At 48.4% G+C, this 25,276-nt stretch overlaps 11 protein-coding genes across 11 annotated transcripts; 5 read left to right on the top strand and 6 right to left on the bottom strand. All coding sequences in view use genetic code 12, as the record gives it.

Annotated features, from left to right (window-relative positions):
• Window positions 1-2,357: 2,357 nt before the first annotated feature.
• Window positions 2,358-4,178, top strand: CXQ87_001950 (uncharacterized protein; the record flags this gene model as incomplete). Its single annotated transcript, XM_025480472.1, has 1 exon — window positions 2,358-4,178. The coding sequence occupies one exon, from the start codon at window positions 2,358-2,360 to the stop codon at window positions 4,176-4,178; it is 1,821 nt and encodes a 606-aa protein (XP_025334772.1).
• Window positions 4,179-4,732: 554 nt separating this feature from the next.
• CXQ87_001949 (uncharacterized protein) lies at window positions 4,733-6,118 on the top strand (the record flags this gene model as incomplete). Its single annotated transcript, XM_025480471.1, has 1 exon — window positions 4,733-6,118. One exon carries the CDS (start codon window positions 4,733-4,735, stop codon window positions 6,116-6,118), a length of 1,386 nt encoding a protein of 461 aa, XP_025334771.1.
• A 558-nt stretch (window positions 6,119-6,676) lies between these two features.
• On the top strand, window positions 6,677-8,832 carry PMT5 (putative dolichyl-phosphate-mannose--protein mannosyltransferase; the record flags this gene model as incomplete). The annotated part of the gene is made up of 2 exons (XM_025480470.1): window positions 6,677-8,779; window positions 8,812-8,832. The coding sequence occupies 2 exons, from the start codon at window positions 6,677-6,679 to the stop codon at window positions 8,830-8,832; spliced, it is 2,124 nt and encodes a 707-aa protein (XP_025334770.1).
• Window positions 8,833-8,889: 57 nt separating this feature from the next.
• MED21 (Med21p) lies at window positions 8,890-11,443 on the bottom strand (the record flags this gene model as incomplete). Its single annotated transcript, XM_025480469.1, has 3 exons — window positions 8,890-9,389; window positions 9,824-10,762; window positions 10,786-11,443. The coding sequence occupies 3 exons, from the start codon at window positions 11,441-11,443 to the stop codon at window positions 8,890-8,892; spliced, it is 2,097 nt and encodes a 698-aa protein (XP_025334769.1).
• Window positions 11,444-12,427: 984 nt separating this feature from the next.
• Window positions 12,428-13,300, top strand: CXQ87_001946 (phosphatidylinositol-3-phosphate-binding ubiquitin-protein ligase; the record flags this gene model as incomplete). Its single annotated transcript, XM_025480468.1, has 1 exon — window positions 12,428-13,300. The coding sequence occupies one exon, from the start codon at window positions 12,428-12,430 to the stop codon at window positions 13,298-13,300; it is 873 nt and encodes a 290-aa protein (XP_025334768.1).
• A 342-nt stretch (window positions 13,301-13,642) lies between these two features.
• CXQ87_001945 (RNA-dependent ATPase) lies at window positions 13,643-15,076 on the bottom strand (the record flags this gene model as incomplete). The annotated part of the gene is made up of 1 exon (XM_025480467.1): window positions 13,643-15,076. The coding sequence occupies one exon, from the start codon at window positions 15,074-15,076 to the stop codon at window positions 13,643-13,645; it is 1,434 nt and encodes a 477-aa protein (XP_025334767.1).
• A 297-nt stretch (window positions 15,077-15,373) lies between these two features.
• Window positions 15,374-16,612, top strand: SSF1 (rRNA-binding ribosome biosynthesis protein; the record flags this gene model as incomplete). The annotated part of the gene is made up of 1 exon (XM_025480466.1): window positions 15,374-16,612. One exon carries the CDS (start codon window positions 15,374-15,376, stop codon window positions 16,610-16,612), a length of 1,239 nt encoding a protein of 412 aa, XP_025334766.1.
• Window positions 16,613-16,635: 23 nt separating this feature from the next.
• Window positions 16,636-17,232, bottom strand: VMA22 (Vma22p; the record flags this gene model as incomplete). The annotated part of the gene is made up of 1 exon (XM_025480465.1): window positions 16,636-17,232. One exon carries the CDS (start codon window positions 17,230-17,232, stop codon window positions 16,636-16,638), a length of 597 nt encoding a protein of 198 aa, XP_025334765.1.
• A 332-nt stretch (window positions 17,233-17,564) lies between these two features.
• PCD1 (8-oxo-dGTP diphosphatase) lies at window positions 17,565-18,632 on the bottom strand (the record flags this gene model as incomplete). The annotated part of the gene is made up of 1 exon (XM_025480464.1): window positions 17,565-18,632. The coding sequence occupies one exon, from the start codon at window positions 18,630-18,632 to the stop codon at window positions 17,565-17,567; it is 1,068 nt and encodes a 355-aa protein (XP_025334764.1).
• A 985-nt stretch (window positions 18,633-19,617) lies between these two features.
• Window positions 19,618-20,730, bottom strand: GPD2 (Gpd2p; the record flags this gene model as incomplete). The annotated part of the gene is made up of 1 exon (XM_025480463.1): window positions 19,618-20,730. One exon carries the CDS (start codon window positions 20,728-20,730, stop codon window positions 19,618-19,620), a length of 1,113 nt encoding a protein of 370 aa, XP_025334763.1.
• A 1,275-nt stretch (window positions 20,731-22,005) lies between these two features.
• CXQ87_001940 (uncharacterized protein) lies at window positions 22,006-23,259 on the bottom strand (the record flags this gene model as incomplete). The annotated part of the gene is made up of 1 exon (XM_025480462.1): window positions 22,006-23,259. One exon carries the CDS (start codon window positions 23,257-23,259, stop codon window positions 22,006-22,008), a length of 1,254 nt encoding a protein of 417 aa, XP_025334762.1.
• Between the last annotated feature and the right edge of the window lie 2,017 nt (window positions 23,260-25,276).

Here is a 25,276-nt window from a genome sequence, read left to right as displayed (position 1 = left end):
TGATTGGCCGGCAGGTGAGACGCATATGGGACCTTGCAGGAAGCTCACAAGACCTTAAGACAGGGAGCAGTTTCTCGAGAGAGCTGGAGGGTTCTGGAAGCCTCTGCTGCTGCGTGGTCTAGTCAGCATTTTTGTAGAGACTGAAGGAAAAAGAAAAGATTTTTTGGTAGTCTTGATCATAGTAGCAGGTCAGGAGGGTAACCTCACACGAGCGGAATGGATATGGGATTAAGGTAGGTTCATTGGTCCAATGGCAGCCGGAACATTTCCCTTAGCCTTTAATCTTTGCAATTGAAGCTCTCTCAATTTGGTTTCAGTCTATAGATCTGTCAGTCCTTTGATTTTTCTCCACCCATCAAGTAGTAGCGAAGGCTAGAAGCTAAACCATTCTTCCCAGCGTCGTGCTCCAGTCGATACCCTAAAACAATAGCACAAAACAAACACAGAGAAACCCGATCAACCTCTCGTAAATCCCTAGCGACGGAAATCCACAAACACAGTTTAAACTTTGCGATCCGATCCACCCAAAACAATATCCCTGGTTTAATGCACCAACACCCCCACAACATGTACCATTGATCTACCCCTGGCACAATCCACCGATCCCATCCCCGTCCAAAGCCACTTTATACAATCAACACGGATCAATAGCGAAACAACCGAAGCTTAAAACCCGCATGCATGGCATCTCTTTAGGCAAAAGAGCCAAGGACGATTCCGGGCGCCAGATCACAATACGCCTCTCCGAAGCTTCCACCCCGAAGTCCTTGACAATCGAGAAAAACTCAAAACAATCACTTTGCAGCCAGAACACCTAAGCCGTGCTGAAATAGCCAATTCGCAGCCAAACCAAACACCCGTTTTGTTGCCTGATTGGTCCACGGCGCCCCGTAAACACAAAAATGGAATTTTTGCCAGCTTCCCGAAACCTTAAAAACCCGTCTCCGCGTGGAATCCATATTCGGCCTGGCGGGTCTCCGAAAAACAATGCCCGGTTGTACCAGACCGTGCGTCTCAAAAGCAGATCAACAAAGACGGTGATCTGCCTTCTCGATCGGGAAGGGCTTCAAAGCTAAAACATGGTGATTTTTTTTTTTTTTTTTTTGTTTTTTCACTTCAACCAATTTCAATCGCTTTAACGAAACTTCAATCGCTTACCAAAATCTTCCTGCCTTTTCCAATTCAGACCGTGTCGAACATCAACATCGCGGTCTGGCCAAAACACGCTTCTCCAGAAAAGCACCTCGATTCCCTGTTTCAGCCGAGCCGCCGCGCCGAGGCCGTTGACAAGGCAACTGAGGAGAACATCATCACTGGATTTTGTCAGTTTGTATGGGTTTTTTCGACATGGCATTGTGGGCTGATTTGGCTGCAACTGAAGCAAAGTACGAGTGGAGATGAGGCTTCCACATCAGGCTCGGCTTAACGGAATCCACAGATGTGATTTGTTGATCTGAAAATATTATGTTTTTGATGTGGCATCACGGCGTACCGGGCAAGCCCGGATGAAAGCCTCAGGGTGTTCCCTTCTAGGAAGCTGTCTGAAATAAGTGTCTAATCAGTAGCTGTCTTGCCGCATGGATCAAAAACAATGACTTAGCCTCGGATGATTTTCTTGAAAAGCCGTGCACCCAGAAGGGAAGATAAACAGAGGTTGGAGAAACGAAAAAGAAAAGTAGTACCTGACAGAATATGGTTATCGTGGTTCCCCTCTGGTGAAGGTCTGCTTTGGTGCTGTTTCGGGTGTACGGGTGTGCTGCCTTGGTACCGTGGATGCAAAAAGAGAGGCCCCGTATCTCGGGCTACAGAGGGCTTCAGGACATAAAATTTACATTGCCATAATCAGAAAGATCCAATGAGTAACGCTATTTTGTCAATTTTTTGGAATCATGTTTTGCAAATGGCCCCCGGGAATCGGTCCAAATGCGGCTGGCCCTGCAGCCCTGTCTAGATCAAAGATCCTCGCCAAGGGCGCCCTGCAGCAGCGCCGCAGCCTATAAGACCCAGGACCCAGGCCATCCTGGAACTCCCATTTTTTAAATTTTACTTCATTTCGTTCTTTCCGAGAAAAGCTGATTTTTCGGTTTTTCTGGTGGGTTTTTCTCGGAATTTCCAGCACTTTGCAACACGTCTCCTGGCGAACCCTGATTTTTCCAAATCCAGAATCAGACACGGCTAGATCGGGTCTCCCTTCCATCCCTACCTGGTCTTCTTCCTCAGGATTCAATACTATCAACTGTTGGCTGATTTGACACGTTGACTTAATTGACCCCCCTGCTTTACTACGCCGAATTCTATTCTAGGCACATTCCATTCGCTCATACCCAGTTTACGATCCTCAGATGCTGCCCTCCTCAATGGCAGACTACAGCTCAGAGGAGCTGTTCATGGATATGCTTCTGCACAACTTCCCCAAAACAAGGCACCCTTACGACACCATCACCATGGCCATGATTCTAGCCCCGTCTTTTGCGTCGGTGATCTGCAGCGAAAAGGTCCACATGCCCACGCTTCTTTCAGATCTTGTCACTTTGGTGCTTGTGGCGTGGGTTGTCCGTTTCTTCTCCAACTGGCCCGAACGCTGGGTCAGACACTTGAAGCAGGTGAGAACAAGCTTGTTGAATTTCGTGAATCTGGTGAAGATCGAAATCGGCCAGACCTTCTTCCTACCGGAGATGGCGCTCAACAGAAGGATTTTTGTGAGTAACTTGGTGGTGGCGCAGAGACTCATCAGACTTGAGCAGTTTGCCTGGCTCGGCGGTATTGGTGGTACCGTTGCTGGCGCTGCGTTGATGTGGATCACAAGAAACTACTTGATCTCCTCGGATATCTACAACTCACAGGTCTTCTCCAACCCTACAATTCTTCTCTATGTTGTGTGGAGCTTCTTCAAGCTTGCGCTGCAATACTTGGACTCCCTCAAGGCCTCCATCACGTTTGCAAAAACAACCACTTCTGAGAGCTGTGTCACCGAAAACAACCTTTCCTACTACATCGATATGTTTTGCCTGGAGTCGCCCGTGGAACTACCCACAATGAGCCCAAAGCAGCAAAAGGAGGAGCTTTCAAAGGTGGAGTCGCCTTTCACGCCAAAGAAGCTCAACATGAAGGCCAAGACGGCTGCTAATAGGACCCCTTCCAAGCCAGCCACAAAGCCCAAAAGGTCCTCCCGTCTAGTAATGATTCCAGAGACGCAAGCTATGAAGCCCAAGTCGTGCTTCAGCGATGCGAAGAAGGTCCCAAAGCTGGAAAAGCCAAAGTCTGTCTCGTTTACCCCGTTTCCCCTAACAGGCACAAGCTTCAGAAGGAAGGACGACTCTCAGGGTACCCTTTCGCCAATTGTCGAGGACCAAGAGCAGACTCAAGAGAGTATCGTCGAGGAGCCAGTCAAGCGCTCGTTGAAGGAAGAGTTGATGGTGGCTAAAGCCAAGACGGAGCCATTAAATAAGACCTTGGAACAGCCATTCGAGGAGCCAGCGCTGAAGAAAAACCCAGGCAGAGTAAGTGTGACAGGTATCACCATCCCCGAGTCCAATCCCTCCCTTACCCGCCAGCAATTCAGAGAATTGCATCTCAAAGATATGAGTACTCCACTGCCCCTGACCCCGTCGCTGCCAGTGCTGCCGCTCAAGGTTTTTCGTTCCCACGACTCCGACGAAGCTCTCAGCCGTATGGAGAGAATCACCGACTCCCACAAGCAGAGGGTCCAAGACGACTGGAGCGAGGTGCGTTCGAAATTAACTAATCTCAAGGAGAGCTGCTACGAATCAGCATGGCACTACGCTGAGACTGCTCGCCAGATGGATATGCTGGAGCTTTTTAGCGTGTGGTTTCTTGCCAATGTGTTCGTGCTTACGCCCTTGTGGTTGACCTTCAGAATGGTGTTTATGTTGTTCAGGCTTCCTATCATGGCAACACAGCTCTATATCTCGCTCACGCTTTTCATTCCTATTGTGATCTTCAAGATCACCATCGTGGCGCCAGCCAGACTTCTTGTGAAGTTCATGAGCGACTCTAACTACAAGAACATCAGCTTCTACGATTACCGGATGTCACACTCACTTCCCCTTCTTCGTGACCGCGTGACGTTGAAGTTGCTAAGGAAGTTCTTGAAGCTCCTTCAGGTGGAGATTGAGGATTCAGCACGTTCGAATCCTAGCCCTGTTGAGGTTTTGTGAGCCAATGGCGTTAGGAGAATGCCATGGAACATCGATATGTAAGGAGATAATAATATGCGACCGATGAGTGACAAGATGGTAGTACCAAGGAGTTCTCTTTTTTGTAATTCTTTAAACTAAGATTGCCATATTGGATTATAGTGGTAGTGTGTTGCTGCGGGCTCGAAGCCCCATACATAAGCGAGCACTATATACGATAAGCCACATCCCAGTAATGCCAATCTCCAAGGTTTTCTTTATAATCACAATAATTCAAGTAACCTCAATAGTCTTACAAAAATCCATTTATTTATTATTTCTCAGGCATACGTAATCTCATCTCTGTTGCGCATCACCATTACTAAGCTGGAGCTCATCCACCAAAAGCTTCACCCACAAAACCCTTGAACCACTTCAAAAACCCCCTTTTTCAACAATCCCTGCAAATCCAAAAACTATAAATACCCCCACTCCCCAGGAAAACTTTTCTCCATTCTTCCACACCTTCTTCTCTCCGACCCAGTTTGCAGCCGTGTGTGCCGGCATCACACTCACCATCATCTACTGGCCCTAAAATGGCCAACAAAAGAAGGGCTAAAAAGATCCGTCCCCCGTACCGAAAATATGTGTATCGGCTGAGTTTCACGGCGAAGGACTCGGATGAAGAAGAAGAGGAACAGACCCCCACGCCTAGTGGGTTTGCTTCCTGGGAGGACTTTCTGAGGAAGACGAACGGGAACATCAGCGAGGTTTTCGTTTTGACCGAGGACAAGCGACCCCAGGGCAAGGTGTGGCCTCGGCTGCAGTTTGAAAAAGTCGATGTGCTTTTTTGGTGCTTGTACAGCAGTTCTGACGAGTACAGACAAGGAGTCAAGGAAGCGGAAGCCAAGAAGGAAGCGGAATCCAGACGAGCTGGGCTTTCGCTACCGGTGGAGATCATCGTGCACATCTTGGAGATTCTCTTGTACCAGAACAGATTGAAGCCTCGGTTTCTCCGCTTGCTGAAGCTTTTCTATGCCATCACCTTGCCGTTGGTGTATAGACGGCCTGTGCTCAACGGAAACAACTTTTTCCAGTTTGTCGACACGATTTCTGGGAAAAACACCATCGGCAGCTATATTCGAGATTTGGACTTGTCGTCGGTGAACCAGCTGGGCAAGAACGCCTTTGTGGCTAAACTCCTCAAACGGTCTCGGCCCTTTCTTGAAGCCTTCACAGCGCCACAGACCAGTTTTGGCCTCGGCCCGCTAATAGCGCTACGGAGCTGTGAACACTTGCGTATTTTGGACCTCCGCTTGGTCTCCGAAACGCTCAATCTCGAAGAACTCTTCCACTCGATCCGCGACCTCAAACAGCTCACCCACCTTCTGTTCCCAAGGTCGTCCTTGGAAATCGAAAACTACTCAAGCATCAGCTGGCCTCCCAAGCTTGAGTTTCTCCGGGTCTCGGGCGGCATCTCCGACGACTTTCTCATCCAGTCGGATTTCCCGCTGTCCATCAAACACATGGAGTTTGCTCATTGCCCCAAAGTGGCCCACCTGGGTTTCCAGCATCTCCTTATGAAACTCGGCGGAAACCTCAAGTCGCTCCGCATCCAGTTCCCCATGCCTGGCCTCCAGGCCAATTCTCTCGATACCGTTTTTATTTATTGTCCCAACTTGCAGACCCTCGAGGTGACAGTTGACTATCTTCTGCAGAGCTTTTTCGACGACGAGTTGTTGCCTCCCCTTACATTCAAAAGACCCTTGCGGCGTCTCTTCATCAGCAGCAGCGGCATGCTCGGCACTAACGACAAGGTGGACCCTGTGGACTTGGCGTTGGCGCTTTCCGAAGAGCGTTTACCTAATTTACGGTTTGTGCGGTTAACGGCCAAGCTCGGCTGGGACCCGGGATCCGAGTATGTTTCTTTTATAGCGCTGGAGCTTGAAGAGCGCCAGGGTGGACTCTACATAGGTTACTAGGAAATTGGTTTAAACGTGTAGGTGGGGCGGATGTGAAAATCTTATTTTGGAAGAAATGGGAGCTTTGCTGACTGATAGGTTTTCTGAATGAAAAGGATATTTAGTTTGGTTCATTCAATTGCACTTGTCGCTTATGTTCTGGGTTATGGGATGCGATATATTGGGCGTTTGAGATGTCTAAGTAGAGAAAGTCTAGTTAAACTGGCAAGATAGCTCGCTTTCTTTCAAATCTCACTTTTATTAGTCCACTTCTCGAGAATCAGTACATAACCCACTCTCTGGCTTCTAAAGGAGCACCCAATTAGCTCACAATATCATACTACAAGTCCCCACATACGGAAACCTGACACACTTTCCCCGAATAAACTTGTACCGGATTCTTTGAAAATAGAATAAAAGAAGAACTTTGCCATATTTTAAAAAAGGAGACTATCTTTCATTAAAGTCATTTGCAATGGGTACCCTTCAGAGCACTGGTGATATTCCTGCACCGCCTGGATACACCGCGCCTGGTCCACCTGAACAAGTACACCTCCACTTCAATTGACAGAAGCAGGCATGCAGGAAAAAGTACCCCCAGGCTACAAGCCCGGCAAAAAACGGGTCTTCTACTCGTCAGCGGTACCTGAGCAGGTGCTAGCCGCGGTGAAGAGCTCCAAGCTCGACCACTTCTACATCTTTCTTATCGCTGCTTTGGCGTTTGTCTTGAGGTTCTACAGGCTTCCTTCTCCGTCTCAGGTTGTCTTTGACGAGGTGCATTTTGGTGGTTTTGCAAGAAAGTACTTTCACGGAGAGTTTTTCGTGGATGTCCACCCGCCACTCGGAAAACTTATCTTCTACGCCGTGGCCGTTTTGTTCAATTGGGACGGAGAGTTCGAGTTTGAGAATATCGGCGACGCGTTTGATGAAAATGTGCCTTACGTGGCCATGAGAGCCGTTTCTGCTGTCGCTGGAATGATCACTGTTTTGCTTACTTACGGCATCTTGAGGTCTACATGCTGCAGACCGTTTGTGGCTTTCTTTGGTGCCTTCTTGGTGCTTGTCGAGAACTCTTTGGCCACCCAGTCCCGCTACATTATGCTTGATAGCCAGCTTGTGGCGTTTGTGGCGGCGACCGTTTACTTCTACAAGCTGTTTGAGGTTTCCATCCCGTTCTCGAAGAACTGGTATAGGTATTTGTTCCTCACGGGATTGCTGCTCGGACTTGCCACGTCTGTGAAGCTCACAGGCTTATTCACTCTTGCGTGGGTGGGTGCTTTGTCAGCGTATCAGATCTACCTCATTTCTGGTGATCTCGAGGTCCTGGTGAAACAGTTCTTGAAACACATCTTCAGCCGTCTTGTGGCTTTTTTGCTTGTTCCGTTGACAATCTACTGTGGAATCTTCTCCCTCCATTTCATTTTGTTGCCCAGAGGCGGTACTGATGCCGGGTTGGTCAGTCCTCGTTTTAAAGCCCAGTTCATTGACGCCAGTGCCATGAAGGAAACGGCTGTGGATGTGTCCTACGGCAGCACAATCACCCTCAAGCACCACCGTCTCAACCTGTACTTGCACTCCCACAATTTTACCTACAAAACTGGTACTGGAGAGCAGCAGGTGACGATGTACGATTACGACTTCGATGCCAACAACGAATGGGTCATTGAGACTACTGGAACCAACTATGATGGTAAGTTTGACACAAGATTCCGCCCTATCAAGAACGGCGACCACGTCAAGTTATACCACAAATTCACCCACAAGTACTTGCGTGCCAACAACATGAGACCACCAAACTCTGAGCACGACTACTCCAACGAGGTCTCCTGTAAAGGCAACAGAACAGACACTCAAGAAAGCGCTTACGAGTGGAAGGTCAAGATCGTTGGTCGCAAGCCTCATGCTGAAAACCAGTTGCCTAACATCAAATTGAGAGCTACAGAGTCTGTGTTCCAGTTGGTTCACAGAGGCACCAACTGTGTGCTTATGGGTCACGACACGAGGCTCCCAGACTGGGCATTCCATCAGTACCAGGTCTTTTGCGTGAACGAGCCTACCATGCCAAACACCCTTTGGTACATTGAACACAACAGCCATCCTATTATTGACAAGGATACAGAGAAATACCCTCGCGTCAAGCTTCCAAAGATGCTGCTTTATGAAAAGTTGCTTGAGTATCACAACGCCATGTGGAGACTCAACAAGGCATTTGTCAAGCCACACAAGTATGCTACTCTTCCTTATGAATGGCCCTTTGTCACTAAAGGCATTGCATTCTTCACAAGTGGCAGCGCCGACAAAACATTATCGGACGAACCCGGTAGCAACGTCTACTCCATTGGCAATATCGCCATTCACTACTTGGGCATCTTCTTGATTGTGTCGTTTTCTATTAAGTTCGGTTTCTATGTGCTCAAGCACTTGAACCCGTTCCACATCCCCGTGGAAGCCGTACCAACGACAGTGTACTATTATTCGACCGCCAGCTTCCTCCTTGGCTGGAGTTTGAACTATTTTCCATATTTCCAAATGGACAGGCAGTTGTACAGCCACCACTACCTCACTAGTGTGTTTTTTATGGTCTTGGCCATCGGCCAATTTGCAGAGTACCAGATGAGCAAGAAGCGTGTGACTGGCGCTATCATCTTGGCGTTAATAGCGCTCGCTTCGCTTTATTGTTTTGTGACCTTCTTCCCATTGATCTATGGCCTGAGCTGGACGAGGGCACAATGTGAGGCCGCAACATGGTTCCCTGGTTGGGATTTTGATTGCACAGCATATCACGCATAAGTTCACGTTCTTGTTTTGAAGATGCCGTGTGATACATCCACTATGAGCTCCTCACACCACTTGAGCAATTCGTCCTTCTCCTTGATCTTGCCCTCACGTTCTTTTTCAACCTCATCTAGCTCATCCACTAGGTCTCCGATGATCTTAAGCTGCGTCTCTGGAAGCGTGCCGATACCCGGTAGCGAGTCTATAAGCATGCTTATTTGACGAGACTTGAGTATGATGTCTGTGGACAATTCATTGATGACGCTGTCGAATGATGGCTTTGGACGCGACGTTGCGCCACTTGCTTCAGAGTTTGCAGCCTGACTAGCCTGTTCTGTGGCTGCCTCCTTCCTTGTTCCTGGAAGTGGGGCATTAGCAGCCAAGTTGATCACTGAGGTCTTGTCTTCATCGAGTGGAGCCAAATCTCCCTGCGTGTTGACGTAGTTCACGGTGGCATTGAACTGCGCCACAAGCTGGTCTAGACAGATCTGTAGCTGTGTGAGACGGTCAGACATGTCTAGGAAGGTGGCTGGTGTGTGTTTTTGAACAGTTCCGCTCGTCTAGTGAGTTGCTGTATATGCAGGACGATTGCAAAATTGGCCAAAGTCCAACAGGATATGGGTACAAAGGGGTGGCAGCTCTATTCTTCATCTGCTTGGGTACTTTAAGTCTTCGTGGCTTTTTGAATGTGAGTCCTGATGTACCCTCGTTGCTCACCAGTAACGCATTCTGGACGCTGATCACCGGCAACATGCTCAAGAACACCGGAAGCCCATTATTATCAAAAAGAAAATTCAAACATTAAGAAGCTTTCCTTAGTCATCACGCTTCATCCTATGACTTCATCCACTCCGCATTGAATACACGTTCTATCATTATTCCATTCCTACTGATCCCAGACTTAACTAAAACAGAAATCTGCAAACTTGTACCAAATTCTCCAATAAACACCTTTTCGTCTAGGCTTAAGAGCCAACTCGTGAGCCTCGGCTTCCTCTTCATCATCAATCTCTTCCTTCCCTGAAGTGATATCTGCTTCCTCGTCAGTCCGCCAGTGGGTCTTTTTCCAGAACTTCCAGAAGACAAACAAGACCACAAAGAACACAGGAGCAAAATAGGATGTGAACAAATTGGCCACACTGAACTGGTCAGGAAAAAAGATCCAGAAACCGTTGAAGAAAAGCACAATGCCGTTGAGGAAGGCAGCCCAGTATGTCACGTATGGGTGCAAAAGACTGCTGACCTTGTAGTACTTGGGGTCTTCAAAATCACACTGTTGCTTTTTCACAGCTTTCCTGAACTTGAAGTAGCACATCCACATGACTGCAAAAGTACAAAGCAAACCGGTAGTTGCTAAATTGATGAACCAGTCAAGAACAGTAGCCGATGCTTGTGACGACGTCATATACGAAAGACATCCTATAGCCATGGCGAAAAGAACTGCAACTATAGGGCATCCGCTTTTGAGGCAGTATGAAAAAACCTTTGGAATGTAACCAGCCAAAGCAGCAGAATAGGCAGATCTAGCTGCACCATATGTGAAACCATTTCCACAAGACCAGGCCGACGTCATAACCACGACATTTACAACAGAGTCAAGACCGTGAACTCCTACGGATTTTATACCTATCACCCAAGGAGAAGCAGTAGCACCGCCTTTTCCAGATTCACTGGCAGCTATAAGGTCCGGGTTATTGGAAGCACACATGCTGTTCATGAAGAAAATGCCTCCAACGTAGAAAAGGAAAATTCGAACATACGTCCTTTTGGCAGCCATAGCGATATTCAGCCGTGGCTGCGAAATCTCGCCAGATATCATACCTAGCATATCGGGACCACCACAGGAGAAAGCAGCAAAGATCATGACGTTCCAGAAACCAAGAAATTTCCCTGTGGCTCCGGGAACAAGGTACTCCTTGAAAAGCCCCCTTCGTTCCAGTTTCGAAATCCGTAGGCGTCTCCTCTGGGATTACCTCCACACATGGTGATAAGTCCAAAGAACATGAGCCCTACAATGAGAAGCACCTTCAACATCGACAGACAAAACTCCACCTCGCCGTACCAATTGACCCCAAAAACGTTGAAAAAGAGTATTGTTACAAGACAAATTGTAACAAAAACAGCAGGATTGAGGTCGGTCCAGTATCCAGCCACAGAAGCAAAAGCCACCGCTTCCACGCAAATGAACATCAATGTCGTGTACAAGTACATCATGGTGACGGCAAATCCCAAAGCTGGATCGAGCCAGCGGGCAGCAAAATGCAAAAAGGTTCCTCTAACTGGAAGATACGAGCACATTTCCCCAGTAGCCAACATCAACGGCCATATCATGGAGGCCGCCCAAACGAAAAAACCAAGAAACAACGATAAAGATCCCGACGTCATCAACGGCGTCTTCACACCCACAAAAAGTCCCGTGCCGATCAGCTGGCCTATAATCATAAGCAGCACATGGCGAGCAGTGAGTTTTCGTTTGGTCAGGCCAAATTTTTCAATGTGCAATTCGTGGAAGTCCACCTGTCCCAGGCCGACCAGCGCCTCCTCCACGGTTTGATTGTCTTTTTTCTCCATGGTGTGGAACGATGGACATGGCTGGGTATTTATCTGCGAGATAAGCGATTAAGCACGGAATTGGAGACGCAAGGCGGTTTATTAGGCGGTTTAGCGGCACCGGTACTTTCCCGAAGGGGCGATCTAGAGGGTCCTGGCGAGAGCTGTAGCGGGTATTTTTGGGTTTTGTGTTTTCGACGAAATCTGGTGTTTTGCATGCTTTGAGGAAATGGCTGCAACTGATAAGAGATGCGCAGAGATAAGAAATGTGAGAGGAGGGAGGTTCCGTTGGGGTACACGATGACCAGCGGAGATAATTATATGTTTCAGGGGATTTTGGCGTGGTTCAATGTTGGTGATAGTTGGATCACTGAAAACAATGGACGAGTTTTGGTGATTGGCTGGTCGGCTCGGTAAGGGTGTATTGTTCCATATCGTCTAGCTTTCGAAGAATGAAAGCTTAAAGGTTATACCCAGGCTGGAGTTTATTTTTGGACTTTGAAACACCTGAGGTGAGCAGCTTCCCAGGTTTGTGGGTCAGTCGAGGCAGTGCTGTAGGCCTTTCCTCGTGTGACTCAATAGTCAGGAGACTTACCAGATTGGTGGATTTTACAAATTTTTCGAGTTGCCGATTTTTTTAAAAAAATCGTCGATCAAGTAGAACCTTCCTTCTGCTGGTCACCCCACTGTGTCAAAAAAGCAAAACCTACCCGATTACGTGCTCATGCAAGGCTCCTACTTCGCCTTATCAGCCTCGCGAGACCCTATCAAACACCTCCTGAACTTTCACAACGCACCCGTCAGCGAACCAATCAGACCGTGCCAAACCAAACCTTCAACCTCCAAAAAAAGCAAACTACACATTCCAAAACAAAAAACCCAAAGGGTCTCGGGCAAACCCGAAAAGTCGGGTTTCGGAGTCACGCGACCTCCACGTGACCGCTCACGAGACCACACCCCCATAGGCGGAGCCCCAGGAAACTCCATCATCAACATCTTTTTCCCATGTCCCTGACCTCGTGGCAGCCCGACAGCGCCGTCACGGCGTGTGTCGTGTGTGACACAAACTTCACCATCTTCAACCGCCGCCACCACTGCAGAAAATGTGGCCGTGTGGTCTGCAACCTGTGTTCCAGCCAGAAAGTCAAGTGGTTCCCAGGGTCCAGGGTTCTTACGCCTTCGGGGCTGGTGCGGGCGGATGGCGATTTTTACAAAACATGCGACGAGTGTGTTGAGGAGATCCAGATGATCCGGAGGGCTTTGTTTGAGCCACCGCCAGAACAGCCACAGGATGAGGAAACGACTACTCAGAGTGCCACAGTGCCTGTTCAGCGCCAGGAGAGCCCACCTTTGGGCGATTTGGTTGGTCTGGAGAACAACGACGAGAACTTGTGTCCTATTTGCGGGACCAATCTCCTCAAGGCGTATGTCAAGAAAACACGCCACGAGCACAGAGACACCTCCCATTCCGAGTACGAGCAGTACAAGGAGTTCCACATCAGCGACTGCCTCGTGCGGTTCGACTTCAGCGGCTCCCACCAGCGGCTCCTGCTGCCGCACAACGCCCTGCTGCTGAACGTCAGAAACAGGATGTTGGTGTACCATGTCCCGCCTCTTCCACAGCCCACCTACGAGTTTATCGATGAGCTGCAGAAGGAGCAGGAGCTGCAAAAAGAGCCTCCCGTGGGGCTGGTCACGCTGGAGCTCAAGGAGAAGGAGGACTTTGAAGAGGAGTGTGTCATTTGTCTCGAAGAGCTACGGCCAGGCGATAAAGTGGGCCGCCTTGAGTGCCTCTGTGTATTCCACTACAAGTGCATCAAGGACTGGTTCAACAAGAAGGGCTACGGCGAGTGCCCTGTGCATTTCCAGCACCACTGACAGACAGCGCAGATACAGATTTAGGTTACGACCACGACTTACGACGGAGGGTTCACTTCTTACGGGTATATTTTAATTTTATTAGAGAACGATGTGTAGGGCCGATTGGCAAATTGAGTTTTGGACAATTGAGATAGGAAATTACCTTCCCGCCTTCCGGTATCACTGTTCGATCTAAGAATACGGCACTACTCTTCGATTAAGAATATCAACATGGGGCATCACTGTGTCACATTTACACTCACCATAACAGCTCAATTCACCACATTTATGAATTAGACTATATGCTTTCGAGGTGGCGGGTGTTCCCTTCCAATCCTCAGTTTCATGCCTCTGATATCTCTACTTCTCCTCCCTGTCGGCATCGTCTCTCGACTTCTTCTTGCCTCTCTTGTCGTGGAAGTCCTTTGTCTGTCTGATGGCCTCGGCAGTGGCCCTGTCCACATGCACATGTAAAGCATCCAAGACGTCCCTGGATGGAGATGGGTCCTTCGGAAGCTTCTTTTCAAGAACAGCCTCGATTCTGAGGTACATCTCCAAATCGTACTGCGTCACCAACGAGATGGATTTACCAGAACGACCGGCACGAGCGGTTCTACCAACTCTGTGAATGTAGGCCTTGGAGTCCGTGGGAATGTCGTAGTTGATCACCACATCCACAGATGGAATATCCAAACCTCTGGCTGCCACATCGGTAGCGACCAAAATGTTGGCTTTTCCGGATTTGAACTTGTTCAACGAGCCCAAACGCTGGGACTGTGTGAGCTGGCCATGCAAGGGAACGGCAGAAAATCCGAGGATTCTGGCTAGTAGGGCGGTTCTCTGAGAGTGGGCACATGTTCTGGTGAAAATGATGATCAGCTTGCCCATGAACTCGTTGAGGAGGTGGATCAAGTATGTGTTTTTGTAGCCGTCACTGACAAGCATCATCAGCTGGACAAGGTTATCGGCGGTTTGGTATTTCGAAGAAACGGCGATTCTCACTGGGTTCCGGAGCGAGGCTCTCTGCAACTTTTCAATCTTTCCCGTCATCGTGGCCGAGAAAAGGTATGTGTTTCTTTCTCTGGGGATCACACGCAAGATTTTGTCGAGTTCGGGCCCGAAATCAAGGTCCAACAAACGGTCGGCCTCATCCATAACCAAGTATTTAAGCCTTCTCAACGAAAAACCCTTGGTGTTTTCCAAGTGGTCCACGATTCTACCCGGGGTCGCCACAATAATATGTGGTTTTCTCATCAAGTCTCTCGCCTGGTCCATCATATCCATACCACCCACAACACAGCAGGTTCTGACTCCCATGGCTGCTCCTAGAGCATCAAAGGTCTCCTTGATCTGATACGCCAACTCTCTCGTGGGCGCCAAAACAAGACCGTAGTATGGATACAGGTCGTTGTAAAGCGACTGCAAGATGGGGATGGCAAAAGCTGCTGTTTTACCTGATCCTGTAACGGCAAGACCAATGAGATCCTTTCCTTCCAAAGCATGAGGAATCGCCTCGGCCTGGATCGGCGTGGGCTTTGTGAATTTCATCTGCTGGATCAGCTCAAGAAGCTCGGGGATAAGCTTGAGTTCGCTGAAGGTTTCGAACTTTTTGGAGCTGTCGGAAATAGAAACCTCGGTGGCTTCTGGCTTGATGGCGTTGTCTTTGGCAGCCTGCTTTTTCTGGGCAAGTTTCTGTTTCAAGGCATTTTCCTTGATTTTCTCTGCAAGCGCAAGAGCATCCTTGTTCTTGGCTGTAAACTTCTCCTTCTTTTTCTGCTGGGTTTTTATCGCCATGGTTGGTTTTTGATTTGAGCAGAGCATCGATGTTTATCGGCGCGGACTGCAGGTGGGACAAAACCATCCCTTCAGATATTGAGCCACGCAGGGGTCTTGTAGGAATAAAAACAACAGATTCGGCCACTTCAGCGTCCAATTATCCTACCGCCCAAATCACAGCCAAATCCAGGCAAAATTGACCAAAATGGCGGAGGGTTCAATGACCTGAGGTAAGCTGGTGTACGGGTGTGTTCACTATCATCGCGATGGCTTCCTATTTTCCAGACTAACCCCCACTAGAAATCACTTTTCAGCATGGCCAAGAGAAGAACGAAAAGAAGAACTCACCAGCCTCCCTCGGCTGAAGAGTTGGCCAAGATTCCCCGCTCGATGGTGCTTTCGCTAGGCACTTCGCTTAAAAATCACGCCCTAACTCAGCTAGTAAAGGACTTCAGATTTGTGATGCAACCACATACCGCCATCAGTTTGCGAGAAAGAAAAGCCAACAAGCTCAAGGACTTTATGGTGATGTCCGGGCCTTTGGGTGTTTCGGACCTTTTTGTGTTCAAACAGTCGGAAAGTTCTGGAAACGTCTCCTTGAGAATCGGCAAGATGCCCAAGGGTCCCTGTCTTCAATTCAAGGTGAACTCTTATGCTTTGGTCAAGGATGTTCAGAGAATATTGAAACACCCCAAGTCTGTGGGCCGAGACTCTGCTGCCTTCCACGAGCCCCCTTTGCTTGTGATGAACGGGTTCAAAAAAGTCAATGATGCTGAAAACCACGAGAAGTTGATGATCACCATATTGCAGAACCTTTTCCCGCCCATTCAGCCACAGACGACGAAGGTCAACACAATCAAGAGAGTTCTCCTCATCAGCAAAAAGGAAGACGGTGAAATCGAATTGAGACACTACGCCATCGACACCAAGATGGTGGAGGAAAGCAGAAACATCAAGAAGTTGATCAACTCCCACCAGACACACAAGAAACTCCCGATCATGACAAAAGCACAGGACATCTCCGATTTGATCTTGGACCCCTACGCCGTGGGCGGCCAGACCTCAGACAGTGAAGTGGAGGATGATGCCGTTGTTGAGGTGAAGAACGAACAGAACAATCTCGTGAAGAAAGCTGGCATTTCCGCCAATTCCGATGGCGACGTCACCACGACAAGAAAAAGAGCCATCAAGCTCACCGAGTTGGGCCCTCGTATCAACATGAACCTCGTCAAGATCGAAGACTCCATGATCGGCGGCAAGACGATATACCATTCCAGAATCAGCAAGACGAAGAAGGAGGAGGCTGAATTGGAGAAGAGGCACCAGCAGAGACAGCAAGAAAAGGCCGAGAGAAGAAAGGAGCAGAAAGCCAACGTTGAGGCGAAATTGGCCAAGAAGGAAGCCAAAAAGGCTAGAAAGTTGGCCAGAAAGAACGGCGAATCTGCACCGGGCGATGCTGATGGTGAAGACAGCGGCAGCGAGGCCAGCGACTCGGATGCTCCTGAAATCAACCCCAGCGATTACGAAAACGATAGCGACTTGTTCAGCGAATAATGGTAATGCATGCACTATAGATATTAGGTAGAGGCCGAGGCGTTGCCCGAGGCTTCTGTAGATTCGATTTTTTGTATCAATTCGGTGAGTTCCTGCCGGAGGTTCACCATGTTGACAATGTCTGTCAAGGAGTCGTTGAAGGACGATTGAGCATTACGCAATTGGTAGGGAACTAGGACGCCAAATTGGTAGATTGGGTCTCGGAGGGACGGAGGATCGATGCTTTTTTCTGAAACACCTTCTTTTTTGCTTTTTGGCTCGGATTTCTCGCCTTTGGCTGGATCTTTCTTCCTCTGTCTGAGAGCCGGGTCCTCCAGCGTATTCTCCTTTTCCGGCTCCAGCTTCTCCTTCTCCAGATCCAGCTTTTTCTTCTCTTTCAATTCCTTCAACCTGTCCCTAAGCTTAAAACTACCATTGCCCTCCACCACCTTACAGGCATCATATGGCCTTCGATCAAGCGAATCCATGCCATACTTCCTGTTTTCACTGTTGAAGTTGGCTCTGCTGAGATGCTGCATGCCGGTGATGAAGTTCACACGGAAGGTGTCATTGGCTAGTTTTTCGTAGCGATCTAGACGCTCTAGAAGCTGGATCACAAGGTCGTCTTGATCTTGATTCATGAAAAGTGGTGATAATGATGCAGCTGTGTACAGTGCGCACTACATTTGCATCCATGCCATATGTATTCTAGTTAGATGTGAGAGGGTTGTGATATGAGCTTTTGAGATGTTGGAAAGTTGAAGAGAATGTTGGAGATCGTCGGTTGACCAGGTCAGCGGTGAGACGTCAAGGATCTCACTCAGATGCGTAGACCTATTAAAGAAACATGAAGCAGGTGCTGATAATGCCATCTTCAATGCAGCAGGCCCCTTGTCGTCCCATTAAGATCAAAGGAGCCTCAATTTTAGCATACACCCAAATCTTCTCCTGTTCGCGTCCTTCGACTCCCGGCCTATATCTTGTACAACCGCTTGAGACGAAGAAACTCGGACCGGGGCATCACATCGCTAAATGAAACCTTATCTGTAGGCGTCAGTGAAATCAATGCAGCCTCCTGCTCGGAACGTACCTTGCCCTTGAGCTGCCCGTGCTTCCACAAACTGTGTATGAGCTCCTCTTCTCCAAGCTGCCTGCCATTCACAGAATGGCTAAGGTAGACGACTTCTGCCAAGTCATGGAGGATATTTGCCGTGAGCCCCCACACGTCGTAGATTTTCGTGTTGGTTTCCTCGTCCATACGAGATCCAAGCTGGCCCCAGGACGTTAAGTCCTTTTTCTGTTTCTTTCGAGGCGTAGGTGGAGGCGTCTGGGCCAGCTTGGCGTCCTCGTCAGCCGAACACTCCTCCTCCGAAGCAGAGATATCCTTGAAGCCCTGGAGCCACGCGGCCTCCTTAATGTTCAATTGAGGAAAAGTGTATGAGCGCAAATGCCATGGGATCCCGGCCCATTTGATCAAATGGTGGGTTCTTTCGAGCGCCTCCTGGGCGGTCTCCTCCACGGCAGGGTAAAGAAAGTCACGAAGCGGACAACTAAAGATGGACGAGCTCTCTCCCGGATTGACCCTAAGCTTGAGTCTTTCCAACAATTCCTCCCTACTGCGGCCGTTTTCCTTGAATTTCATGAACCCAATGCACGGCCTGACGGCCAGGATCGTCCGCAGAAGGTAGCACGGCATCTCGTTGATGTGTTCGATGGTGAAACCGTAGTTGCTCTCTAGGAAGTCGTTGTCTTCGCTGAGGCCGATTTCTTCACTCATTTCACGGCGACTCACCTGCCACGGCAGCTCCAAGCCTGTATCTGCCTTGCCGCCCGGAAGCGAAATGTGGCCTGGAAACGTCCGGAGTTTCAGAGACCGCTTGGTCAAAACAACCCGAAGCTCACCAACCAGACCGATGAAAAGAAGGATGAAAACCAGGGCTCTTCGGACGACCGGAACGCGGTGCCACACGCTGACGGGCCCCAGCAGGTAGTTCTGCGTTTTGTATGCTCGGAGGTGGGCTAGCACGTCTGTGTCGGTCATCTGGGGTGGTTTTGTGGAGAAAGTTGCAAGTGAGTCGGTCGAACCGGCATGTGTGGGCGACACGTGAAAATCACATGGACGGGGAAACGGTGGGAATTTGAACCGTGGGGGGAACTGGCGGCCGGGAGGAGGGGAAATGTTGGGGGATTTTGGGCAGGGACGGAGATCTGGGGTTTTTGTGTGGAAAGGTGTATTGATGGATGGAGGGAATGGCTGCGAAATCAGATCGCAATGCACGGCTGAGGCAGATCGGCGTGGGATGATCCGGGGAGGATGATGGGGGTTTGTGGTTCGACTAAGAGAAATTAAGTGATTCGTATTTTTGTGGATTTCGTGTTTTTGTGGAGATCAGGAATTGTTGTGGGTGGAGATGGTTGCCTGGGTTGATTGATAGCGAATTGAGATCTACTGAAGGCCTCGCGAGATATGATTTAGTATTTGTCAAACTCATGACACAGATTCTTTGTTTGGGGCATCAGGTCACATGTTAGTTTGGGACCTCTCAAGCTTGGATTATTAGTCGAATGAAGCGACGGGTGTTTCATGGATTCTGCTGAAAACGGGAATCTCGTCTGAAAAAGTGCAATCTTCAGATCTGTCGCTTTCAAATGTATTTAAAGGTATATTGTTTCAAGTGCACTTTTTTTTCACAATGACGGTTATCCACTAACCTTCATGTACCCTTGCGTTTTGTAAACCGAAAAAACTAGGGAAGTGATGACCCGGTGATTTGACAGTCTATAGCTGTTGATAATTGTAGAAGCAGGTTATCCTTTTATCATACTGATATCCGTTAGCGGACACTTTCTAGAAATCGTATAGTTTGGTTTACCTGGAATATTGGCAAATGCCCGGCTCGTCAAGATGTAACACTAAACGCACTAAAAAGGGGTGAAGTCTATATCATATCTTTCATTCAACACTTGTCTACACTGCTTTCAATCTCTATAATTTATTTTATCTGTGACTAGTATACAATGCTGGATTAGGCGTCCTGCTCCAAGAGAACAGGCCACTCGTTGATGTCAGCGTTCTCGTAGATGACGTTGTAGGTGGCCTCGAACAATGGGAACTCGTGCTGGAGCTTGTAGTTCACCAAAAGCTCGTGCACCTCCTTGGCGGTGATGATACCCTGAGAAGATTGGCCGTTGAGCAACTTCTTCTCGGCTTCCCAAGCGTCCACCTTGTTCTCGATCATGTAACGAGCAACCTTGACGTTTCTGCCACCAGAGCAGGTAGTGATAAGGTCAGCGACACCGGCAGACTCCTGAGTGAAGGTAGAGGGGTTTGGTGCGGAAAGACCCTGGATGTGGAACTTCTCCCAGTAAGAAGAGAAACGGATGGTCTCAGCAAGACCAATTCTCATGATGGCAGACTTGGCATTGTCACCCCAGCCGGCGCCCTCGACGAAACCAGCGGCACAGGCGACGACATTCTTCAAAGCACCAGCGATAGAGGCACCAATGACATCCTTGATCACTCTGACGTGGAAGTAGGTTCTGTGGAAAGCCTCCTTCAAGACGTACTCGTCAATGTCCTTACCTTCGCCACGGAAGTCGTCTGGCTGGTTGTAGGCAATGGAAGTCTCGGACCATCTGCCTCTGGCAACCTCGTTGGCAATGTTGGCACCAGAAAGGACACCACAGTAGATGCCCAAGGTGTCGGTGATGGACTGAGACAACAACTTGCAGCCATTGGCGTCAACCTCCAAACCCTTAAGACAGGAGATGGCTCTGGCGGTGGGCTTCACCTTTCCAATAAGCTGCTTGCAGGTCTTTGGAAGGAACTGGTGAGGAATGTTGAAAACCAAGAGATCAGCATCCTCAACAGTGGAGACGATGTCTGGGTTGGCAACGAGGTTCTCTGGCAACTTAACGCCTGGGAGGTACTTGACGTTCTCGTGCTCGGAGTTGATGATTTCAGTCAACTTCTTGCCCTCGATTTCTTCCTCAAACACCCACATGTTCACCTTTGGTTCAAAAATTTCAGGCTTCTCAGCGGTGTTCTCGGCCACAAGCTTGGCCACGGCGGTACCCCAGTTACCGGAACCGATAATGCAGATTCTGAATGGCTTTGGGATTGGGTATGGAGCAGTCATGATGTTTGTGATGATAAAAATTCGAATCAATTGGGCAGGAAATGGGGAGTTATATATGTCAAGAAAAAGAAACGGCGGCCGGAATAACCCAGCCCATGTATTCTGCAGGACGGCGCCGGCGATGCCTTGAGCAATGTGTGATTACATCACGAAAAAGAAAGAAAGGCAGTGGTGGATGTGGTAAAAAGAAACGCGCAGGCCTGGACCTCCGACAGTGATTCCGCAGGAGGGGTTGGTCCACAGAGGGCATGCTGATTATTCGGTGATGCTGTCAAGAAAGTCCGAAATATCTCCATTGGCCCGAGGCTGATCTCGCCATGGTTTTTCCGAACTCCTCTACCATCTTTACTTGCTAAACTGCCCTACCTGGCAGCGTTTTCGGGCATTCTGGATCCCCACTATCTACGTAATGGCGGTACCATTACGTTTGTCGGAGGGAACTGTCCAGTAAGAAGCAGAAAAAGAAATGTGTATCCTGCAGGCCGCATAAGTAACACCTCTAAGCTGTACGTCGATGGACTGCTGTGGTCCGTCTTCTGTGCAGGCTCGTGTATCTTCTTCCCCTTTAGATCTGAAACGAAGGGACCCTTCAATGTTGGCAAATGTTGAATTGTCTTGTGAATGTTGCTTTGGTATCTCGTTTCAAGATCTGCAGCATCGCCCGACCGTTGGGCTCCGTGTATGCAGTCTGGACTAAATAGTTTTCCTTTTTTTCACCCATTGTTGGGCCCATAGTGGCCTGGGCATTCCTCGTAACCTGTTTCATAACTTAGTGTCCAGTGACGTACGCAGGAGAGATCGACACAACAGGATTGGTTGCAAAAGGAACGAGTATGATGTATTCGATGAGGTGGATGAAAAAGGTGAATTTTAGAATTTTAGAGTCTTGTGACTTACAGGGTGAAGATTTGGTGAATTGGAGGGTTTTCGTTTTTGTCGTACTTTTATTTTTTGTATAAGCCACGGCCGGCCCTGGCTGTAGCGGTCTGATTTGCATCTTGATGGCTCAGGAATGCAGAAACCTAAAATATCTGATCTTCTCGTTCACTATGATTAACGTTAGCTGAAATTAGATTCTTATTTATCGAAACTCGGAATTCTTGCTTTATGGTAAGCACTGTGATCTCCTGAACACTTTTCCAATTCACAATTGGTCAACCACCGCAGGATCCACCATCTCTCAACCTACAAACCAAGTATGCACAGTCGTTTATTCGTGACATGACAACCGAATCGCCTCTATCAAACGTGGCCATCGTTGTTGCCTCATTCCTCTCAATGGTAGTCATCATCGTGGCGGTAATCGTCGTACACCTCCTGCCAGTGAGGTTCCATTATACTGTTCCCACTGGAGCTGTTGCCGCTGTCAACTCCTGGGCCTCCTGGAATTCCAAGCCACGACTCGTCCTCCATCCATGTATTTCCCGTGACCTGACCGCCAGAAATGATTTTGGCAGCTTGCAAAGCACTCAAGTTGTCCGGAAGCAGACCATCCTTGATGTGGGCCAAGGGGTCTGGTAGATGGCTTTGGACATTTTCCGATTCCTTGGTCACCTCGGGCACGGCATCAGGGCGGAGCGGCATTCCTGAATATCCACCATGTACCAGAGGCTCGTGTTCTTGCTGGTGGTAGTTTGGATCTTTCTCGTACTTGAGAGGATCGCTCAAGTGCTGTCTGATATCCTCACCTGACGCAGCCTCCACAAGTTTATCGCCCTCTCTGGACAATTCCACCTTGCGGTCTGAGATGTTGTTCATGAGTTTCAAGAAGTTCAGCTCCTCAAACTTCAGCGTAGTCTCCTCCAGCCTGAGGTTGTTCTCACCTCTCATCGACTTCTGCACCTCCTTGGCAGCCTGAACAAACTGCTCCTTGTCGATTTCTTTAATCAGCGCCTCCTCGGAGTCTACCTGCTCCTCCATCGCTAGCTCCTTCTCGAGCTGGTCAAAATGAGAATCAAGCGCCTCGCTGTCTCCAACAAGATCTGCCTCAACCTGGGCTTTTTCGTTCTGAGGCTGCATGTTCTGCATTCCCTGGTACCTGTATTGGCCCATCTGGTTCATGTGGCCCATCTGGCCCATCTGTCCCATTTGGTAGTTGGCTCTGTTTTGCTGAACCTGGGGCTGATTGTTCATCTGGTTCATAAACTGTCTGTGCCAATCAGACTTGCCCTGCTGGCCTTGCCCGCTTTGAGCGTTCATAGGTTTGTTCTCTAAGGAGAGCCCGTTGAAGTCCTGGATCCACCGATTCTGCTGTCTCTGATTGGGTTGACGATGCTGCTGGTGTTGCTGTGGATGTATAGGGCCTGCTCCAGCAAACTGGTCCTGGAAAGCTGGCGCTCCGCTGGTCCGACCGCTGAAGTTCTGAAACTCCTGGTTGAGCAGGGCGTCGAAGCCCGGCTGGTTTCTGAATCCTGGTCGGTGCTGCTGATTTTCGTTTCTGTTCACCAATCCATGCTGGAGAGAGGTGTCACGCTGGGTGTGTTTTGAAAGCTGTGAAAGGGCGCTTGAGGGCCCACAGCTGGCGTCCATGGTAATAAATAAAAAGTGGTTGTTTCAAAAACTCGTGTGGAATCGGAGCCTTATATAGTTGTTCCGAGGATGATATCACGATCTTGAAGCGCGGGGTGATGGCGGCATTAACGAACTTGTGTGCAGGCAGGGTGGTCAAAAATCATAAGGAGCCCCTTGGGCCTTTTGGCCGGAGGTAGAAAGATGGATCGGTGTTTCGAGACTATTTAGGGCTTGCTTTTAGTTATGAGAGTGTTTCGGATAACCGGATGGGACTTGCTGGTTTTAGTCTGCTCTGCCCCGCATCCGTAGATCCGCATGCTGTGGTCTTATCCGGCACAACGGGTTGGGTGCAAAACTTTCGGACATACGTGAAGGGTCTATCTGGAAGACTTTGATGTAGATTTTCTTCTAGTTTTACTTTAAATTAAAAATGAAACATCTTGATAATCAAAGTCACATTAAATCCAAAGCTTACTAAATTCCATGTTTGAAATGTGTACATCGTTCGAACAAAGGGCACTTGATACTTCGATATCTACCTTCAACAAATTGAGTAAATGCCTCTCTGGATACCTAAAGGTGCTACATATTACAATTCTGTAGATGCTTGGGTTTTTCAGTATATATCAGATTCATCTGGGTTTGAACCCGCCTATAGTATTTACAATTTTAAACATCGAAGAGAAGGACAAATGACATAGTCCATGAAAATTGTGCCTTGCAGTTTGACTTCCGAGCATTTCAAAGGCAAGTATGCTTCATATCATGAGAGGCTACATGCGTATTTCTGATCAACCCATCATGTAAAACAACTCTCCTAGTTTTCAGATTCAATCTCAGAAAATCCTGGAGGGCGTCGGATGGATGGGAAGGAAAAAGCCAAGGCGAATATTTTGACCGTTTTGCCTCTCCAACTCCACTTTCACAACTATAAAATACTCCTTATGTAAACTTTTGGAGAGCACAGACGGCAAAAGCTTAGGAATCGAGGCTGATGTTACATGAGCCGGTATTCTGATTGTGACACACTTCCTTTTTCCGTCCACCCCCGTAAGCTCACTGTCCACACTTCTGTCGATCTCATCGAGTATCAAAGGTTCCTTAAGACGTGTCGTTTTTAATTCGAATACTTTCTCCTCGGGTTCGGAATGACTCTGCAGTGTCACTCTAGTACTCTTCATGACTATCATCATGGATATTGCCCTTAGTAATAAAGTCGGGACCTGCGGGCCTAATATGTAGACGGTGAGTGCATTCTTGAGATTACTTCCGGGAACAAATTGACCATAATCTCCTGATAACATTGCGCTTAGATGAAGATTGCCGAAAGTGGGTTGGTAATTGTTCAATTCATCAAGTTTGCTGAAGAGACAAAAACGGTGATTTCAAAAGCTGAATCTCGCTGGAGTTAGATACAGTGTGACTTCCTTCACTGGAAAAACCACCATCTGTGAGACTCTTGATGAGTTTCTCATCATTCCTCCGCCTAGAGTTTTGCTCAGCTTTCTTTGGCGGTCTGAGCTTGCGAGAAGATATCGAAATGCAAGTATGAAGCTTATTGTTTAGAAAGTAGGAGCATGTATGGTGCTCTAAGTAAGCAGGCTTGGAAATAATTATCTTCTTCGCCACACTCCGTCTAACATCCTGCAATACAGACGGCGACCATGGACATTCATCGAAAAACACCATATCTTGAACTTTCTTCAATTGTGGCTGACGAAGTCGCAAGCTAGAATTATGGTCCTCAACTGCGACATTAATCTTTATTTCAGCCCAGAATTCTGAAGAACATCTTTGGTTCGTACATTCTACCGAAATGGAAAACCTTATAGCGTAGGTACGGGTGCAATTGTCGGAAAAGAATGTAGGTCCTAGATTAGGAAGCCAGCAACAGTACAGGCTCTTTGGGGAGTCGCAATGATGAAGCCATCCCGCTTCTCGAAATCAGACCAGTCAATCTTGTCATGTAAGACTTATCTTGTAAAACGATGCTACGCACTTCCGTTTCGATGTCGAGACTAGACCCTTGTTTTAC

The sequence above is a fragment of the Candidozyma duobushaemuli genome, assembly GCF_002926085.2.
Source record: "Candidozyma duobushaemuli strain B09383 chromosome Unknown B_B09383, whole genome shotgun sequence".
Classification (NCBI taxonomy): domain Eukaryota; kingdom Fungi; phylum Ascomycota; class Pichiomycetes; order Serinales; family Metschnikowiaceae; genus Candidozyma; species Candidozyma duobushaemuli.
Note: the sequence above shows the minus strand (reverse complement) of the source record. Positions and strands in the feature narration are given on the sequence as shown.